Source organism: Polistes fuscatus, unplaced genomic scaffold, assembly GCF_010416935.1.
Source record: "Polistes fuscatus isolate 324 unplaced genomic scaffold, CU_Pfus_HIC Scaffold23, whole genome shotgun sequence".
Lineage (NCBI taxonomy): Eukaryota > Metazoa > Arthropoda > Insecta > Hymenoptera > Vespidae > Polistes > Polistes fuscatus.
This window is the reverse complement of record NW_025113100.1, coordinates 1,456,576-1,479,099: the sequence shown is the minus strand read 5'-3', so window position 1 is coordinate 1,479,099 and position 22,524 is coordinate 1,456,576. Positions and strand designations below refer to the sequence as shown.

Here is a 22,524-nt window from a genome sequence, read left to right as displayed (position 1 = left end):
CGTCGTCATGGCAACGTTTTTCCGCAACGTACCCGGCCTGATTCGTGACGTCATGCGACGTCGGCGTCGGCGTCGGCGTCGGCGTCGGCGTCGAGCCGCCGCCGCGCCATATCATTCGAGAAAGAGAGAGAGAGAGAGAGAGAGAAGATAGGGGGATAGATTTTCTTCACCGGTGGTTTCCGGTGGAGCCACCGTCCGTTCTGCTTTCCATCCATTCCAAGATGGCGGTCACAGGTCACTGGGGAATACCCCACCCCCCACCCCCCTCAATCCCCCTATTATTTATCCTAATGCCAAACTTCCGATATTTTTCTCTACTAAATTTGATCAAACCGAAAAGAAACACGTTACTCTTTTCCTATTGAAAATTTGTCAGATATTATATTTAAAAGAAAGAAAGGAAAAGAAAAATATAAATACAACTAATAACTCTAACTTTGAATTTGTACTTTCGAAGATCGTTGTTCATTTTGATTAGAGTTTATAAATATGTGATTATGTTTTTTTATATGAAACTTCTTCGAGTTTTTACATGAAATTATTCTCTTGAAATTTATCGTGATTTTATACATATCTATATATATGTATATGTATATGTATGTATGCTGGTATGTATATATACATATGTGTATGTGTGTGTCTTTACGGTTTATCGATCGCGTCTACAATTGAAACTGGCAAACGTACTTAAAAGCATTTCTCTATAAAATATTTTCTAAAGACATTTATAGAGTACAATATAAGTATACATATGTATTTATTTATATCTATATACATATATATATGTGTATATATGTGTGTTTGTCTGCATATGTATGCACGTATGTCTGCAGGTTTGTAAGATGATAGGAAATTATCTCCAATGCGTAATCTTCTTTTCCACTTTCATTGTTCACATTTGAAATTCGTTAAATCGTTTTCCATCAAAGTATTCGAACTTCTCTAAAGTTACTTATATATATGTGAAATGGTTTATATATGTATATATATATGTAAGCTATGTTATACTTATATACCTATTCGATCGTAAACGCGTGGCTCGCTAGTTTGCTACCTCAAGCGACCTCCTTTTTCCGTCGCAACGTATTATACATGTGTGTGTATATGTATGTATGTGTGTGTATGTGCATAGACACGTATATGTATATATATATATGCACACATGCTCGCACATTCTCGATTTTCTTATTACTTTTTTCCCTTTTTTTTATTTTTCTTTTTTTTTTCTTTTCTATTATATTTTCTTTCTTCCATACGAAAGAGTTTCATCTCATCCTCTTCGAGATAGTCGAATAAAAATCAAGAAAAATACGGAACGACAGAACGGATAAAGAAACAGGGTTTGGAATTAAAATCTCTCAGGAGAGGGATCAACCCCTCGAATTAGTTGCATTTATTATTTCTAAAAATTATTACTCGATTTAAATTACTTTATAATACGTAACGATCCGATTAAACTATCGAAAGAATTAAAAAGATTCACATTTTTCGACAAAGTTCGAGTAACATTGTTTCAAATATTGTTTGTATGTTGCTTTTGTGTTCTTTGTATGTTGCTTTTTATTTTCTTGAAAGTTCGTAATTATATTTTAACGGGAGTGGTTTCGTAATATCATTCGTAATTCTACTACAGTAAAGAAATATAATATAAAATAAAAAATAAGAGTAAAGTGAAAAAAAAAAAAAAAAAAAAAAAGAAGAGAAAGAAAGATACATGGATAACAAAATAAATAGGCGGTAAAACGAATAAGAAACACTTTTTCGAAATATTTTTACAACCAACGACAACGACAACGACAAAGACGATGGTCCCTGGGCGAAAGGGTACTCGTGCCGTGGTTCTTCCCTTAGCTAGGAGTATGTCACTCTAATTGGATTAGTAATCAAATTAAAAGGCGTCCAGAGTTGCGGACAGGAGAGGAAGAGGAAGAGGAAGAGGAAGAGGAAGAGGAAGAGGAAGAGGAAGACGCGATGAGAAGGCTGCTGTTGGTGTATTAGTAATAGTAATAGTAGTAGTAATAAAAGTAGTGATACGAAGGGGGGAGGGGGTGGTAAAAAGGGTGAAGTTGAAGATGAAGGATGTATGTGTTTGACAGTGGTGGTAGTGGTGGTGGTGGTGTTGGTATAATTTGAGAATAGTTTACGACTCGGGTATATTCGTAACCAATCGTGTGTTTTCGTTTCACAGTCGATTCGACGATATCGAAGAGAAAACCTTTTTCCTTTAGTTTCATTTTTTTTTTTTAAGTTTTCCTATTTTTTTTTTCCACGGTGTTGCATAGAAGGGGTAGGGGTTGAAGGGTAAGGGGTAGTATTCGCGTCGTTGTGGGATTTTCTTTGGCGCCGGGACGCCGCCATCATCACCAACGACGACGACGACGACGACGACGACGACGATGAGGACGAGGACGAGGACGAGGACGATGCCGATGCATAAACGTGTGACCGAGTTTCGTTCGGAATATGATCGACCGCGTGAAACTCGGTCAAAGACCACCGACACCTTACCTCGGCTAGTGTTCGAGACTTACCACCATTACTTTCTTTCTATATTTCTCTTTTTATTTTTCTATGGGTTAAAACACAAAATATATATGTATGTATGTGTATATATATTTTCATCGAAATTATTATGATCGAAATGATTACTTTTCTTATTCATCTCGTCGACCTACTTTTCTTTTGAATTATTTCTTTTTTCGTTTTCTTCGATCATTCATTATGACATTAATAATTAAAACAAATGGAAAACATTGACAAACTAACGTAGAATTAATTTTAATTCTAATAGTTAGGATGATCGATGTTTCACATTAGAATTCAACACACACATGTTTAATTAATTATAAAAATAGAAAAATTATATAATTAATTTGTTTGTTTTTTTTTTCTATTTGAATGATCGATGATAATCATATCTTAAAATATAATATACGCATATATATATATATATTATATAATGTTGGTTTATTTTCTATTATTTTGTTCATTGTTAGATTCATCGAAACGTTTAGAGAGATAGGGGATATTGCGAAGGTGTGTTGACGATGCACCTGTAATAAATGGTCTACCCTCGTGGACAGTCGATTCTATGTTAACGCGGTTGTAGGTACCTGTTCGTCGTGCCCAAGTGGGTCGCCTGAATGCACAAGGTCGTGGAGTTTTTAATCTAGAACAACTCTTTCTAGCGTCGCGAATAACACAATTCTTTTTTTTTTGTTTTCTTTTTTTTTGCTTTTCTTTTCTTTTTGTTTTATCAACGCAAACAACAAGCCACAAGATATTCATATACAAATAAATTCGATACGCGAATAAATATTATTTATAATACTCCGATATTTTTTTGTATGACCAATCATTAAAAAATTATTAACAAAATGGAATAAGAAATAAAATATTGCGTCTATGCGATTTGTGTAATAAAAAAGTTATTTTTGTTTTGTTCTTGTTTCTTGTTCTGTTCGTTTTTTGAAAAATCATATCACAAAGAGTTATTTTTTTTATCAATTCCTATCGCGAAATAAGGAAGAAAGTTTATCAGAAAAGTGGATTATCCGATTAGCTACCTTTGCCATTAACATGAACGATCGAGATTCTACTGTATTGCTTGCTCGGTAAACATGGGAACGGTTCGTTCGTTTCATGCTACTTTTGCGAAAGTAGAAAAGTTTCCATGATTCTTGAATGGTATCGAGCGACACGGTAAAGAAGGCAATTATTTGTTCTACCGTTTGCATGACAAATCGAACGAAACACTTCTCTCTTGCCTTGATAATTAATCATGACGTTTTTTTTTCTCTCTCTCTCTCTCTTTCTCCTCTTTTTTTTTTTCATTTTTCGTTCCATTTCCCGCGAACGTGCACAATTTTTTATTCCATTGCACGCATTCCCCAACTTCTTTTTTCTTCTTCTTTCTTTTTTTTTCTTTTATTTTTTTTTATTTATATACCAAAAGAATGAAAAAGTCAATGCAAATATAATATCGCGGTAATAAAGTGGCCCAATTTGTTTTCTATTTCAATTTATTTGTGCAACGAGATCAAAGAATAAGAAAAAAAAAAACAAAAAGATAAAAAGTTAATGAAATTTATTTTGCGGTAGCGAAAGATTAGAGTCGCAAATGTACGAACAAATGTAATGTTATATATCGAATAGGAATAATGAAAATAAAAACGATTGTTTCAGAAACACAATCGTTCAATTTTATCGAATTGGGGGGTGGGGGTAAAAAAATAATGTAACAGTAAAACGATACGATTTAGAATTTGGAAAGGGAGACAAATTTCGTTGAATTAGAAGAAAAAAGTATAAAATAAAATATAAAAATAAAAAGAAGAAAAAAGAGAGAAGAAGAAGAAGAAGAAGAAGAAGAAGATGAAAGTAAACCGCGTGGTTTAGAAAATAGTAAAAAAAAATAATTGACGATTCGCGCGGGAGAAAGATGGCCGTTAGATGCGGACGTATCCGGGAGGAACGGGGTGTGTCAGCATTTTAACCCACTGTCCTCGTTTCTGTTGCAGATAAGGATCGACCGACACGAAGAGCAGACTATGTTATTTCGGATAACGGATTGATCGCACCCGTCGCTTCATTCACACGTGAGTATATACATTTGCAAAAAGAAAGAGAGAAAAAAAAAATAATAGGTAGGACAAAAAAAAAATGAGGGAAGGAAAAAACACCGACACGTATCGGTCGATAAAATCGATCGAAATCATTTTTCTTACGTGTATATAAATATACACACACACACATGCACACACACATGCACACACACACGTGTATTATATTATCGTGTAATAAATGGTATTGGAAACCTAGAGAATATCGAATTATATTTCAATTTTATCTATATAAAGGGTGTGTGTATATTTTTCTTCTTTTTTCTTTTGATAATGTTGAAACATAAATGAAACCGTCGTTACGATGATCACGCCAGAAATATTCTCTTTAGCTTATCCCGACCGAATATTAATGAAAAAAGTTCGTTAGCGAGACTCGCGAGACTGCAGTTTCTCTCTCTCTCTCTTTCCTTTTCTTTTCTCTCTCTCTCAGTGGGTTTCGCGGGAAAATCAATGTTTCCAAGCACCGAACGTGTTTCGTTAACATCGCCATACGACTACTTTCGCCATGCTATTTCGGCTTCGTTGACAGTTTATTTGGATTTAAAGTCAAAACGAACAACCTAATCGACGTTACAAGTTTCCTATCGAATTTAAAAAACCAATTTTAAAAGCCAATGCTAGCCAATGCAAGTCTACTTTTTGAAAAAGGAACAAAAACATATATTTTATATATATTTTTTTGATCAAATTTGGAGACCACAAATTTTTCAAACCAATGTATAGTTGTAAAACATTAGTGTTCTTTAGTTTTATTTTCTGAATTTAACACTGCATTGCCTTTTGAATGATTCATATATCTACATATATATATGTACGTGTATTTTACTATATTTTATGTTAATGTATAGGTGAACGGCTTCGGAGAAAGATTAGACTCCACCTAGACTTTCAACTAACTTTTCGAGAACAACTTTCGCAACATTGTTTGCTCGATAGTCACGTGGCACACATTACGCTACTGATACAAATAATAAACACAAGAATAGTTTCCTATTGAATAATCCAAATACAATGAATAAATAAATAAATAAATAAATAAAATAATTAGTTAATTATATAACACACAGGTCGGACATGAAAAATCTTGGTTCGCGTTGGACGGTCCCCGACATAGCACGCACTGCTGCAGCGCGTTCGTCATTTCTCGTGGCCATTTCGTCGGAACGAGATTCAGGTAGTATCAGCAGCAGTAGCAAAAGTAAAAGCAACGGTAACAGCAGCAACATCAGCAGCAACATCAGCAGCAGCAGCAGCAGAAGCAGAAGCAGCAACGGTAACAGCAGTACCAGTAGCAGCAAAAGAAGAAGAAACGATATTTGCATTAGCACCACTACCAACACCACTACCACCACCACCACCACTAACACCACCACCACTACCACCAGTAACAGTAACAGTAACAACAGTAACAGTAACAACAACAACAACAACAAAAACAACAACAAGAGTGGTAACGAGTTTCGTAAGAAAACAAGTAACGAGAAGTGCATCGATATTACCGGGAAAATAATTAAAGAGATTAGAGGGAAATTTCGCTGTAAGTGCGAGCATCCGATTGCCGATAAATTGCCGGCAGTATTTTTAAAGTCAGTGCTGCAAGAAGGTGCGTTTTTATCCGTCCGATTAAACGTAACGGCGCCGTATAATCTTATCTACGGGACGAGGAGTTCCGACGAATCGACACCGAGGAATCACCGGCCCTGGAATCAAGACAATTGTCATCGGCAACATCAGCAGCAGCAGCAGCAGCAACAACAGCAGAAGCAGCAGCAGCAGCATCAATCGGCTCTCTATTATTATTACTCTTTTCCTGCATCTTCGTGGGACGAGCACACACGACACTTCAGGAACTGTTAGCACCAATCAAAAGTGAGTAATAAACTGTCTCGTGTTTCGCGATAAACAAAGTGAACATTGTTCGGTGAACAACCACGTATCTCACCTATGGTTTTGTTCGAATTTCTTTTTCATTACGGTTAGAACGAAATGAGATCTTTATTTTTTAATAACCTTAACAAGAATATTATCCAAATTTTCCAATTATTTTTTAATTATTATTCGAATTGATTTACACTTGACCCAATCGAGAACTTCAAACGATAATTCGATATCTCGATTAATTGGCACCAACCAAACCCTTAGAATGATTTTTGAATCCTCGTCGTAGTAATCATCGTCATATTCGTTATTATTAATATTAATATACCTGTGCAGGAAGGTGGCAGGAAGCTGTGCGTAGCCTAGACAATGTCCGAAGAGTCTGACTCTATAACAGAGGAAGAAAGAAGTTTGTTCCGTCCGTTCACGCGGGAGTCCCTGACAGCGATCGAGGCTCGCATCGCCGAGGAACATGCAAAGCAGAAGGAACTCGAGAAGAAGAGAGCGGAAGGAGAGGTAACACGATCATATCCCATAAAAAAAAAAGAAACACCATTCATTTATTCATTTTTTTTCAGTATATATATATATTATACCAGATTTTCATATTTTTGATTTTTCCCTAATAATTATACGATCGGATAATAATAAATTAGGAAATTAATTCAATTTCGATCTAGGTCTAGGTCTAGGTCTAGGATTCGCATAATCAAATATATACCCTTTCCCCCCACCACCACCCTTAACCCCTTACTTTTTCCCTAATCCCGGATGAGAATCGTCTGATGTGAGACTATGAAAAACAAGGTGTATCATTTTTGTCTTTTATTTTCTTCCCCCTCTCCCATCATTTTCAGCGCCGGACACTGTCTCATCCTTCGAATATCTCGCAACATCATTTTCTTCATTTTCATTTGATTTGATTTGATCTCGAAATAGAATTATTTTTGTAATCAATAAAAATCAGATGGTTCTCATTTGTTCAAGTGTCCAGCGCTGTACTTTCATTGATAAGCTCGAACCTAGGAAGGGGAGGTAGGCCCTTTGTACAAAAAAAAAAAGAAAAAGGATTCGACTTTTCGCACGAGAATATTGTTCAAGAATTTTTTTGAAATATTCCTACTACGTACGTAATTTTATTTTATATTTTTATATTTTTATTTTTAACAGTAACTCGTGTCCCATTTATTTTTGTCGGATTAGAACAACAACAACAAAAAAACGTAGCAGTGCAATCGCGTTTTTCTTTATTTTTTTTTTTAATGTCTAAGTTGAATATTGAAAAAAAAAATAAAAAAAAATAAAAGAAGTTGCCAGTTATATTCGTAACCAAGTAAAATATATTACCCCTGTATTATTCTTCCATTGTATTTATCCTCTGTGTATCTACAAAATTTGTTTCGCGTGTTAAAAAGCTCGATGTTTTGCAATGCCGTTTATCTGTGTCTGTATCAACGTACCGTTTATGACAATGTAAAAAAAAAAGGATAAAAAAGAAAAAAAAAAAATCCATGGTAATGCTAGGTGTTGTCTAAACTCGCTCTTTTTCTCTTCTCGTTTATTTCTTTAGCGAATCGTGATCGAAAATTATCATTCTTTGGTAATAAATATAAATCGTTCTCTTTTACGCAATGATACAAAAAAAAAATAGATAAGATAGGGGAGAAGATGAAGGAAGAAAGGTTAGTTTAGTTCGCGAATAAATCAAATGAGAGAAGGAGAGTGTTTTCGAATCGGTATTAGGCTTCTATATATTATATTACTATATATTAATAATAATATTATAATAATATTTATTTATTAAATAATATTATATAATATTATAATTAAATAATATTATATTAATTTATATATAATATTATTTAATTATATATTAATTATTTAATTATAATTATTATTATTTAATTATAATATTATATAATTATTATATTAAATTTAAAAATATAATTATTATATTATATTAAATATTATTTAATTATAATTATCATTATTATATTAAATTTAAAAATATAATTATTATATATATTAATTATTTAATTATATATATATATTATAATAAATTTATAATTAATATATATCTATATCTTATTATTATATGATAGACGTGAGAAAACCTTTATTTATCGTTTCCCTATTTGAAATTAATCCCCAAATTGATCCTAGCATTTTCGCCAATTTGTGCTTCGAGATCTTCGTATATTTGTATCTTATGTTATAGACACGATCGATATTATGTATTATATATTATATATGACGTTGTATTCTTCTCTCTTTCTATATATATATATATATTTTAACTGTTGTTGCCTTATACATTTTCCCTGCTCTGTATTTCTCTCTCTCTCTCTCTCTCTATCTTTCTATCTTTCTATCTTTCTCTTATTCGTATTCCACTTTTAACCAATTTGTCAAAGTAGAAGAAAAAGAAAAACCATTGCGATTGATTGAACAACAAAATTCTTTAACCCTTTAAACCCACCCACCCCCTCAATCTTTCTCTTCTTTTCGCATTTGATCGTATTCCCGTTGATTAGATTTTTATCATCGTAGATTAGAAAAAGAAAAACAAAGATTGCGGTTGATTAAAAGGAACAAAACAAAACAAAAATAATTTCTTTAATTCAAATTCATTGAACGCAATCAATTTAATCCCTTTGATCTGTCTCTCTCTCTCTCTCTCTCTTTCTATCTTTCTATTTATCTATCTATATCTTTTTCTCTATTTCTCTAAAACATATCCTAAAACACACGCTAAACATTTCCCCGACAAATACTTTTCTATATCTGTTTGCTGTATTTCTGTATGTAACCACTGTTTCTCCATTTCTCCAATTTCAGGGAGGTTTTGGACGGAAGAAAAAGAAAAAAGAAGTAAGACGTTGTGTCATGCTAAGTAATGCCCTATCTATCTCTATCTCTATCTCTAATATTTTTTTTTTCTCTATCACACACACACACACACACTCTCTCTCTCTCTCTATCTCGCTCTTTCTTTCTTTCTATTTCTATCTCTATCTCTCTTTCTTTATTTATTTCTGTATAACTATCACCCTAATTACTTTCTCAAACCCTTAGCATTTCTAACACGTTATAAATCACACATGCGTTATCACCATTTATAATATACGCGTGCATTTGTATATATATATATATGATTTATGTATATATGCTATTTTTCTTATACATATACTGTGTCACGATGCAATAGAATTAAGCAGTTGATCTATACACGCATTCACGCATACACATTTACACTTATGCATATACCTTATACGTCAATCTCGATATACTCATATTATATATATTTATTTATATAATATATATATATTATTATAAATATTTAATATTATAAATTAATTAATTAATATTATTATAAATATATTTATTATTATTATAATTATTTTATATATTATATAATTAAATTATAATATATAAAATAATAAATAATAAATAAATAAATAATAAATATAAAATAATAAAATAATAAATATAATTAATTAAATATATTATATTTATATTATTATAAATATATATATATATATATGTGTATGTATACATATACAATAAGATATGCATATTAGGAAGTATTAACACGTGTCACATGTATGAAAAGTATATACATATATATACATATATATGTATATTATATACATAAGTATATCGTTATCGAACCAGGAGTATTATCGATAATCGATGTACGGTTAGTGTGTTTCGACAAAATTCCTTTTCATATTTGAAGCAGCAGCAGCAGAAGCAGCAGCAGTAGTAGCAGTAGCAGTAGCAGTAGCAGTAATAGCAACTACTATATTTTGGTTCAAGGACAAACGATCTAATGACGACGACGACGACGACGACGACGTAACGAATCTTTATCTGGTTTTCCATTGTATTCGATGCGCCATTCTATATTTTATTAGAATTCAAATCCTCCTTCTTGTTCTTCCTTTCGTTTTTTATTCTCTTTTTTTTCTTCTTCTTTTTTATTATAAATAGAATTGAACATTGGAAAACCGGTGACGAGAACAAATTATAAATCCGACACCCGGTATATCGTTTCTAATCACTCATTCGTTCATTCATTCATAAATTTGTCGAGAATTATTTGTCACCGACGTGATAATACAAACACACACACACACAGATACAATATACAATTACATATACACTTGATATATATGAGAAGAGACAAGGACTGTTATAAAAGAACAAGTTTAAGCTTCTTGCTGTTTGAATCTTTGCTACTCGTCGTCGTTTGCTAAGATTTATAACGCGAAATTTATTTCTAGATTTTTTTTTCTGCTAGAAAAGATAGACGAGTTAGATGATTCAAAAAAACGAGCAAACAAATTTCTTCGATGAAATAGCACGTACAATCATGAACAACAGTAACAGCCAACAGCAGCATCAGCATCAGCATCAGCAGCAGCAACCAATTCAGCCGATGCTTATATTTTGTTCATATGCCATTAGTCAGAGTGATGCTGGTTAAATATTTTTTTCTCTAGCCACGATTAAAACAATCTGACGAATAAAAGAACGAACGAACAGACAGACAAACTATCATCAATTTTTCAAATCAATGCAAAATAGGACAAATTATTTACGATAAAATTGAATCGATAAATAAATAGTCGACATCACTCAAAATATGTTAAGTAAAGTGATCTTCAAACTGTATATCTATCACGGAACTTCAATCTTTACAACAAATTGTTTTTTTTAAATAATATATTACAGATTGTATTTTTGAAATATTTTCTTACGTTTGAAAAATCTCACGTGTATCCTACAGCTTTTCTTTTTTATTTTTATTTTCTAAGAGGAGAATATTTTTTTGTTTATACTTCTAAAGATTCCGTTAAACTGAACAAAGTTTGAGGACCATTACTTTAGTAGAACAAGAATGCAGTTTTGATTGCAATGCTTGCTTTTGCTATCTCCTTCTCTCTCTCTCTCTCTCTTTCTATCTCTTTCTCGAAGACTATGATTTTGTTTTATTTATTTTTTGTTGTATTTAAATAGGCGAGAATCTAGGACGGTTCACGCACTGTGCACTCGAGAATAATTCAGAACTAAAAGGAAACCTCGTTTTTTATTTTTTCTTTCCTTTCGTTGTTTCCTTCTCTTTCTTCATTTCGTAATCACACGCTTCGCTGATATTTTAGATTTTAGATATTTCTATAGATGAGATGTATATATATATTTCATACTTGTTTAGATATTATGTATATATATATATAATATCTAAAGATATCGAATGTGGGATTATTAAAAGGTTCGTATTTGGAGAGAGGAAGATGCCCTTATTTTTTTATTCTTTTTTTTTTTTTTTTAGCACGAATTATTATTATTATTAAATAATACGCATATGTATAAAATAGATGGTAGTTGCTTTTAAGCCGAACACTCGAATGGATGTCCCAGAAATAATGAAAATTAAAATTAAAATCAAAATCAAAATTCAAATCAATGAAACCCTTCTCCTCGGCAAGGTGGATTTAATTAACACCGTGGTATGGGGTTTGTTTTAGACGATACAAAAATCTGACCTATGGACAAATTCGAAAGAAAACAAACCAAAAAAAAGAAAAAGATGTGTTAAATTTTCCATTGGTATTTTTATATAATATAATACTATTTTTTTTTCTTTCTTTATTTTTTTCTTTCCTCCTCGTCCAATTTCTACGGGGCTTCCTTTCGTGTTATGCAAATAACGAGTTGAATAAAAAAAAAAAGAAAAAAAATAAGCAAGCGTACGAAATGCTAATAGAGAGTTGTGATCTAGAAACGGATTATGAGGAATATTTTCAAGTGGACGTATTAAAGTATCGATCTCTCGCGACGACGATGCGGTCTGGTTTACGTGTGTGTGTGTAGATTCGTTTCATTATCCGTTGAATATTTGATATTCTAAAGAATTCGTCGAGGAAATTCTTTTCAAATTCTTTTACAAATTCTTTTTCAAATTCTTTTACAAATTTTTTTTCCCCCCCACGATGATCGATATATATATACTTCCATTAAATATTTCTCTTAATGATTGTTAATCGTTAAAACAAAATCGGATTACGTATAGTTTGCAACGAATTAGAATAAATAATCACGACGATAATCGGGGTATCAACGTTTAGATTTGTATTCGATTATCTAACGAACGATGAAAATAATTTTATTATTTATTTATTTATTTATTTGTATTTTTTTTCTTCTTTGAAATCGTCGACGCGATTTTAAAAAAAGAAGATGACTGCGAAACAAGAGAAATTATTGTTTTGAATTTCAATGCAAAAAGGATTTTATATACGAGACGATATATTAGATAGGAAAATGATATTTGATGGAAGATCATCTGACATTTGGGTGTTTCGTTTCGTAGGTACGATATGACGACGAGGACGAGGACGAGGGTCCTCAACCGGATCCGGCACTCGAACAAGGTGCACCGATCCCGGTTCGGTTGCACAACGTATTTCCACCCGAGTTGGCCTCCACACCTCTCGAGGATATCGATACCTTCTATCAAAATCAAAGGGTATGATCGATACTTCTTTACCTTTCCCTTTCCCTTTCTTTTTATTTTTATTTTTTGTTCTTCTTTTTTTTATCCTTTCAAATTCAACACTTCAAAATTATATATATTAATATATAATTATATAAATAATATAAATAATATAAATATATAAATATGTATATAAATATATATAATATAAATTATATAAATTAAAAAGATAATAATTAAATAAAATTATAAATTAAATAAAATTATTAAATAAAAAAATATTTATATATTTATATATTTATATAATATAAATTATATAAATTAAAAAAATAATAATTAAATAAAATTATAAATTAAATAAAATTATTAAATAAATATTTATATTTATAATATAAATTATATATAATATATATCTTAATATATTAATTTTTCGTGTTCTTTTTTCGATATGATGCGTTTCGTTAGATCTTAATTGTTATTATTGTTATTTTTGAATCATGCTAGACCTTCGTCGTCGTCAGCAAGGGAAAGGCTATATTTAGGTTCTCAGCTACCGACGCGATGTGGATTCTCGATCCATTCAACCCAATACGACGCGTGGCTATCTACATTCTGGTTCACCCACTCTTCTCCCTGTTCATCATCACTACGATATTGGTTAACTGCATACTCATGATCATGCCAACCACGCCTACCATCGAGTCCACCGAGTAAGTATTACCAATTTTTCCATTCTTCTTCTTCTTCTTTCCTTTTCTTATTTTTTTTATTTACCTAGGAACCTAATTTCCATCGATATTTTATTTTATATTTTTTCTACTATTAACATACTTCTTGTTATTATTTTCTCTTTTTTTTTTTTCAACGTTCTAAATACTTTTTTTCTCTTTCATTTTATCCGTCACTTATTTGATATTCTTTCTAACCCCCCTCCCCCTATCGTAATTTATTATTAAAATAGAAGCACGACCCCTCCCCCCCCCGCTTCCAACGTCGAAGCAAAAAAAAGAACAAGAAAATAATAATCATCGTACACGCCCCGATAGTAAATCTTACCTTCGAAGAAAATAATCACTTTTGTTCGATAAGTTTGATCGGAAAAAAGAAATGAAAAAAAAAAGAAAGAAAAAGGATGTATAAAAATATTTTAGCACCTCTACAAAAAAAAGCCATCTGCGTCGTCGATGGATTCCCCCATACGCACCCACCATAGCGATTAAGTATCTCAATTAAATGTCAAATTAGAATTTAGACCAAAACTCAAAAACTTATTATTTTTCATATTACACCATACACTTTTTTCCTTTAACCCTTGTTTCAATAATCCTATCAGACACACACGTTTACTTTTCATTTGTCTACATTTATTATAATACGTTTTAATAGTTTCCAACAAAGGAGAACCTAACATTTTGAGCACATTGTAGATTATATACTGGGATATAGGCTACGATCGATCAAAAAGATCAATTTATTCTTTTTATTTCTATTAATCTACCTGGTGTGTGTATTTTATGTTTTGTTGCATACTTAATATGTGCTTATATACATTATACAGAGTCAAATTATAAAAATGTGTGCGTACTTTTTTGTTCCTACAAACAGCTGATACTTTAGTTGAACTTTTTATTATTTAATAAATAAATAAAAATAAAAACAAAAATAAAAAATAAATAAAAATCATATAAATCATTTATTATACCCCCCTTAAAATCAATGAAAATATGTTTCAATGTAATAAAAGCAATTGAATTAGTTATAAAACTGATATTATTAACAACATTTTCATTTGACTCTGTATAAAAGTAGCTTTCTTTATTCATCATTCCGAAGAAACGAAACACTAGAAGAATTCGATCGTAACCTTAGCCCCAGGTAGACAACTCGCTTGCTCATCGACCGATCTCTATCTCATGTTTTCACTTATCGAGGCTTTAGAAAGCGCATTTAGATAGAAATACCTCTCTCATCGATGGCTTGCGATCCCTTGAACTTGTCAACTTGAAATACTGTATAGAGATTTCGAGTTGTTTCCTATATATATTATATTATATATGTTTTATATAGATCTGATATAGATAAATACATATATATATATATATATATATATATAAACATTGATTTGCAGTAATTATTAAAGTGGCCAAACTCGTATCCTATATTCCATTTGAAACGCATATATATGTATAATATTAATATATTATATAATATAATATAATATTAAGGATGATTTGTCGGTACAATCGGAAACAAAAGTTAATGACATTTTCATCAAATCCATATCTCTTAATATCTTTTGAAATAGATGATTTAAACCAACTATTTTTTTTTTTATAATTGAAATTTTGATATAAAGTTTCTAAAAAAATGAAATTTAGCGATCATTTTAATAATATTAACATAAAAATCTCAATTTAAGTGAAAATTGTAAAATAACTTTTGTTTGTGACTGTAGTTTACAGTGAGTTATTTTACAATTTTCACTATAACTAATAATTTTTGTTTGTGATTGTATTTTACAGTGAGTTATTTTACAATTTTCACTATAACTAATAACTTTGTTTGTGATTGTATTTTACAGTGAGTTATTTTACAATTTTCACTTAAATTGAGATTTTTATGTTAATATTATTAAAATGATCACTAAATTTCATTCTTTTAGAAACTTTATATCAAAATTTCAATTATAAAAAAAATAGTTGTTTAAATCATCTATTTCAACAGATATTAAGAGATATGGATTTGATGAAAATGTCATTAACTTTTGTTTCCGATTGTACCGACAAATCATTCTTAATATATTGTATAATATTAATTATGAAAAAATAAACGACATTATTAATGAACAAGAAAAAGAAAATAATTTGTTTTAAGTATTTTTTTTACGAGTTAATATTTGATTTTTTTTTCTTTGCTGAGCTAATTAAGTGATACGTTTATTTCGTGACCGTTAGGATAATAAAAAAAAATATAAATAAATTGATACGTTGCGAGTATACATTTTTCTAAGAGAATCAACAAAATGAAGACAATTTTTTCCAAAAAACTCGCGTGTGTATGATATTTTAATTATTGCAAATTAATTAAATATCATTTTTCGGAGTGGCTACTTTTCGTGATTGTTGAATATAATTATTGATATTTTGTATATGTGTGGGCGTATATGTATTCAAATATCACACACGAATAATCTCACAGTAGACACTTTGTGTGACAAATTGTATTCCGTTGGTAAGTCTTGTCCTAGCTTGTCTAGAGGTAGTCTAGGAGTAGCCGATTCTTTTTTTTCTTTTCTCCCTCTCGACCTTTTGAACTTTAAGGAATAACTAAATTAAACATTTACGAAGACATTTTCTAAGAAAGAAAGAAAGAAAGAAAGAAGGAAAGAAATAAAAAGAAGAATCGAGCTCAATATATTTTGATATCCGTGTAGTTGGTCTGTCATTTGTCCAAAAAAAAAAACAGAAAAAAAATATGATCATTGCTTTTCGTAAACCCCTTAGAAAAAAAAAAAAGAAAACGGTAGCAAATAATCGCATTTAAAGCTGAGTGGTGTATTTGTTGTTTTCAGAGTGATATTTACGGGGATCTACACATTTGAGTCCGCCGTTAAGGTGATGGCGAGGGGTTTCATTCTGCAGCCTTTTACCTATCTTAGAGATGCATGGAATTGGCTCGACTTCGTAGTTATAGCTTTAGCGTGAGTAGTTAAAACTTTATTTTTTATTAAAAAAAAAAAACAAACCAAAAAAAAAAGAGATCAAAAGAACTAACCGACGGAAAAGGGAAAACAACCAAAAACAAAAAAAAAAAAAAATAATTATCGTAAATAATAACGCACACACAAAAACGAAGAATATATAATAATAATAATAATATCGATCAAAGAGAACACGGAATAGAGGAAAGAAAAGAAGAACGCAAAAAACCGAGCAATGAAATTCTATAGAAAAATATTCAATCTTAATTAAATAATAATAATAATAATAAAACATTCGCACACATGTTTCTCTCAAAATGTTCTTCTACTGTTAAAATGATTTTCTAACGTGTGGCGAATGAGAAGACCAAGTGTTTTTTTTGTTAAAAGAAAAGAATAAAAGACCGGAGGAAAAAAATCTAGAAAAGAAACAAAAATAAATAAATAAATAAATAGAGAAAAAATATTCAATCAAATGGGTACGCGAAAATGAGAAAAATAAAAAAAAAAAAAAAGTAAAAAAAACGTCATTTTCTCGCTGGGCATTGGCGTTCGTTGGGATCATGAATCGTGTTCGAGTTTGTGGTCGTTCGATATCTCGTTTGACGATATCGATAATCGAAGAGAGGAGAGAATTACGGGTTCTTGGTTTGGTTTATGGTTTTTTTTCATTTCATTATATTCTTTTCTTTTTCCATTCCTATCGATAGAAAAATGTTTTTCTATTCTCTCGATTAGAATATTTTCTATTCACTACGCAAATATTTTCCTATCTTTCTCTCTCTCTCTCTCTCTCTCTCTTCGTATTTTAATAAACTTTGTAATTCGGGCCTTTTTTCGATCGTGTATGCGTATGTACATTTAATACAACACGTGCATACGTGTATTTGTTACGATATCTAATAACAAATTATCGGCATTAATTGAAATATTTTCTGAACAAAAAAAAAAATAATAATGTTAAAACAATGATATAGAAAAAGAAAATAATATTAACGAAATATAGAAATAAATGGAAAGAAAAATGTCACCAACGAATCTACCTATAACAAATCTCGAAAATAATTCTAATTTCTCACTTCAACAAAAATTATTATACAACACATTTATAAATATATATATATATATATATATATATATTCATAAATGAATCTACATAAATATCATTTAAATAATCATCGAATGAAACGAGAGCGTGAGACACGTTTCCTACAATTTGATTTAACTTATTGTTAGCCAAAAAACAGAAACAAAAAATCAGAAGAAAATAGATAAAAAAATAAAATAAAAATTATTAACACGCGTGTAAACGTCAGGCTCACCTTCTCTCGCATCCTCTCTATTCAGTGACGGATCAATTGAAAAATAAGTGACCCCCCATGTAACGATATTAATATATTAAATTTATTTATTAAAAAAAAAAAAAAAAAAAAGTCATTCACCCTAAGTGTAAAAGAAAATTTAAGATCAAGGGTTCCTATGGTGGTTTTAAGTGACCGTTTTAATCCGTCACTGTTTTTTCTTCGTTTCCTTTAGTATCTCTCTCTCTCTCTCTACTCTTTTTGTCATTCGTTTAGTCTCTGTAAAAAAAGAAAAAAAAAAAAAAAAGACAAAACTGGTTGTTTCTTCCTGTGTCCCTTTAGTTCGACGGGTAGATTCGTGGCTGGACCGATTTCAAAGATCACAACGACCGCCGTACGACCCGTTGCGGGTCGGTGAAGCGTTACCCTACAGATACTATAACGCTAATTAGTATCAAGTCAAATATTCCAGGTTATGAATGTAGAATTTCTTCGCTAGATACGTTTTATAAGTACGCTATACATATATATATATAAATATATAAATTCAACATTTATGTAGCACTGATTTTGATCTGATGTACATATACATATATATGTATATATATATATATATATGTACGTATATATCTTGTTTCATTATCATTACAGATATTACACTTATTTAAAACACACGTATATATAATTAATCATTAAATTTATATTCGTATATATCCTCATCGTCAATTTGAAATCATTGATATTTTCTCTAACAAAGTTATTAAATTTTTTCTTTACAAATTATTTTTATTACAAATAATTTGTATTGTTAGAAAAAATATATTGGATTGTTAAGAAAAGTAAGAGGAAAATTGTGTGTGTTTTTTTATGATAAGGTCAAGATATTTTAACTCGAGTCACGTAGGTGTTAAGAAAATTGATCTTCAAAATGAAAATACAATGTGAATATTTTTCTAAGGAAAATAAGATTACGCGTGTATCTCCGAAACGATATTATATACACACACACACACGTTTGAAATAACGTGTCAAATATATTTCTATCGTAGAAAAATTTAATAATATTTTATTGCAAATATAAAAATGGAATTGTTTTAAATTGACAATGGGAGAAGGGGTACGAATATTTTTATGATTCATTATATATATATATATCTACACTCTCTAATACACGTATAATCGTTAGATTAACTTTGATCAAACTAAACCCTTTTTTTTACTCGATGCATTATAAACGTATAACATAAGACACTTACACTCATACATACATACATACATACACACATGGAGAAAATTAATTGAACAACATACACGCTTACATAAATACACGATTACGATACGTATATACACTTACACGTATAGGTACATGAATTAGTTAATTTAGGTAGGGATAGAAATTATTTATTATCGCTAGTAAAAACCTCGGTCGAGGCGTAATTTTATTGTCATCGTAATTTCATTAGATTAGTATTATATTTACTTATTATATCACGTTTATACGCCTGCCGAATTACCGATTGAGAACGATTATTTATTGATAAACGCATTTTTATTTTATTCTCCTTTAATATAATTTTTGGCTTGATTTTTCTTCTTTCTTTTTTTTTGCATTCGTATATCAATGGAATTATCGAAGAATTAATCGATCGAATATAAAGCCACTTTATGTTCGTTTTTTTCTTTTTCCAAATTTATTTAATCCCACGTTCAATTTTTAATATCTATTGACGATCCGTAAATCCTATCAATGAAATATTTGGAAAGTAGATCAAATGAAACTTGCATCGAGTCGTTTTGTTATTTTGTTAAACGTATTAGAAATGATTTCATTCATTTCGCGAGATTAAATAATCTTTATTTATTTATCATTATCGTTTATCCATTGCTGAGTGAAATCTTTTCAAAAAACAAATAAAACATACATACAAATAAATATCAAAATAATGAGAATAGAAATTGAATTACAATCAAATGAATATTTATTCGCGTTATTATTAATAAACAAAAAAAGGATGATAAAACGTTATCAATCGGCCACTCGTCACAGTGTGTATTCGTAGATTCGATAAACCACTTGATAATTGTTGTAGTTTAGTTACGTATACGTATCAAATAAATTAGTATATGATTGATTAAAGATCGATAAACATTATAGTATCATGATTAATGTAATGTGTATCGATTAGATTCAATCTTAGGCTTGATGGTCATTTCGTTTGGAGTTTAGAATCGAGTTTCTTTAAAATCATTTCGTGATCACGATGATCTCGATTCAAATCTCGTTACGAAATAAAACCAAAAGGAACGAATTCGTCACGTGGTAACCTATTATTACATATTTCCTTACGTCATGCATGCAATAAATATGTAATATATATTATATTATATATCATATATATTTATATATATATATATATATTACATATTTTTTATATATGATAGTAATCTTAAAAAATACGCGCAGTTTTCGAGCAGATTTGAATTATTTTGCCAAATAGGAAGTAGCGAGTACAACCTTTTTGAGTAATTTTAATTACTTACTTAATTACTTAATTACTTACTTACGTCCTTGATTTCCTCAATTGACAAAAAAAAAAAAAGAAAAAAAAGAGTACCTTGATCCATCCTATTAAAAAAAAAAGCAAAATTTGATCCCAGCCTCCCAGTTCAAAAAGACCTTTTCAAAACGTTTTGTTTTTTTGTTTGTATCACTGTAATATGTGTGATGTTCGGGTGTATTGCAGTTATGTGACGATGGGCATAGATCTAGGCAACCTTGCCGCTCTCAGGACATTTCGAGTCCTCCGAGCCTTGAAGACTGTCGCTATTGTACCAGGTATGCTTAGAGGATAGAAACATTGGGTGTAGATTGTGCAGATTTTTAGATGAATTTTTTCCTAGACACTCTCTCTCTCTCTCTCTCGTCACGATATATCGCTATTTATATTACGATTTTACTTTTTCCTTTTTTTTTTGTTTTTTGTTTTTGTTTTTCTTTTTCTTTTTCTCTTTTCGTTAATTCAATGTTTTATATTTTTCAATTTTTATAATATAATGCCACCACCACCACCACCACCACCACTACCACCACCTTTGGGAAAATAATCTTTGTTCGTTCGTTTGTTGGTTTGTTTGTTTGTTTGTTTGTTCGTTCGTTTGTGTTTGTTTTTTAATATTATTATTATCTTCACATATCTCGATCATATCTCGTTTTTCACTTTTACACACAGAGATACTGAATAATACCCTTCAATTAACAATTCATTTCTTTATTTAACGAATCATTCGTCGCATACGATTTTTACTCCCCCCCCCCATCATTTCTTTCAATCAAAGAGACAATTCATCGTCTTCAACTATCACATTTTCTCTTTCTCTCTCTTTTTATATACATGCACATGTTATATGTATATGTATAAGCACATTTTTCTCATCAGTCAGCCATCATATCATCATCAACACCACCACCACCATCATCATCATCATCATTATTATTCATCATTGTCGTCACGAAAGCTAACAAATGAAAATAAAAAAAAGAAAAAAGAAACGAAACGACAAAAAAAGATGAACGCATTTTCGTCGTAATCGAGTTTTAACGGGGGTCGATTTGAAACGTAAACAACCCTATAATTAACGCTCCTGTTAAATCTATTAAAAACACTGTCGTCCCTTTTTTTTGTTCTTTATCGTTGAATAGGTCTGAAAACCATTGTCGGCGCTGTGATAGAGTCCGTGAAGAATCTGCGCGATGTGATAATCCTGACGATGTTCTCCCTGTCCGTTTTTGCGTTGATGGGCCTTCAAATTTACATGGGGGTCTTAACGCAAAAGTGTATAAAAAACTTTCCGGTGAACAGCTCCTGGGGTAATCTCACCGACGAAAACTGGGAGAGATTCAATAGCAATGAAAGTACGTATTTTATATTGGCTTTTATGCCCAATCATAATAATAATAATCAGGTAGTCTCTACACTTCTACTTCTACTTCTATTATAACGTGATTTATTTTTCTATTTTTCTCTACCTTTATACTTCTTCTATCCCCATTTCTTTAACGACAATAGGTATCAACGTATAAAATCAAAGACAAACACCCCCTTCCCCAATACCCCACGCGGGATATCATTTTATTTTGATTTTCTATCTCTGTTCAGCTAATTGGTACGTAGACGAGGCTGGAAACATGCCATTGTGCGGGAATTCGTCGGGAGCTGGGTAAGTTCGTCTCTCTTTCTCTCTATCTCTCTTTCTTTATTTCTTTTTATTTAGAATACTTTCTTGATTACTCTATATCGAGTAATTTATGACGATTGATACCTCTAACGATGATACCAAAATTTCATTTTATCCCCGTAAAGATTTTCAGCAATAATAACACTATCTTTCGTTAATTCATTTAATATTTAATACCAGTATAAAAAACAAAACCCACCCATGAATCCTACGTGTATTATCGTTCTTATTAATTATCACCAGCAGTTATAATTATTAAAACTATAATTAAAGTTGACACGGAAG

At 30.6% G+C, this 22,524-nt stretch overlaps 1 protein-coding gene across 17 annotated transcripts in view; it reads left to right on the top strand.

Moving 5' to 3' along the window:
* LOC122518105 (sodium channel protein para) overlaps positions 1-22,524 on the top strand; it is a 58,381-nt gene that overhangs the window by 6,841 nt on the left and 29,016 nt on the right. For 12 of the 17 annotated variants that reach the window (XM_043636808.1, XM_043636812.1, XM_043636801.1 and 9 more), the window contains exons 2-11: positions 4,521-4,598; positions 5,693-6,494; positions 6,840-7,019; positions 9,342-9,374; positions 12,880-13,035; positions 13,507-13,712; positions 16,574-16,702; positions 20,748-20,839; positions 21,704-21,916; positions 22,161-22,221. In XM_043636808.1, coding sequence (XP_043492743.1) covers positions 6,873-7,019; positions 9,342-9,374; positions 12,880-13,035; positions 13,507-13,712; positions 16,574-16,702; positions 20,748-20,839; positions 21,704-21,916; positions 22,161-22,221 — 1,037 coding nt within the window. In that variant the 5' untranslated portion in view covers positions 4,521-4,598; positions 5,693-6,494; positions 6,840-6,872. The remainder of the gene's footprint in view (positions 1-4,520; positions 4,599-5,692; positions 6,495-6,839; positions 7,020-9,341; positions 9,375-12,879; positions 13,036-13,506; positions 13,713-16,573; positions 16,703-20,747; positions 20,840-21,703; positions 21,917-22,160; positions 22,222-22,524) is intronic. The other 5 variants (XM_043636809.1, XM_043636805.1, XM_043636806.1 and 2 more) reach the window with 1 other exon arrangement.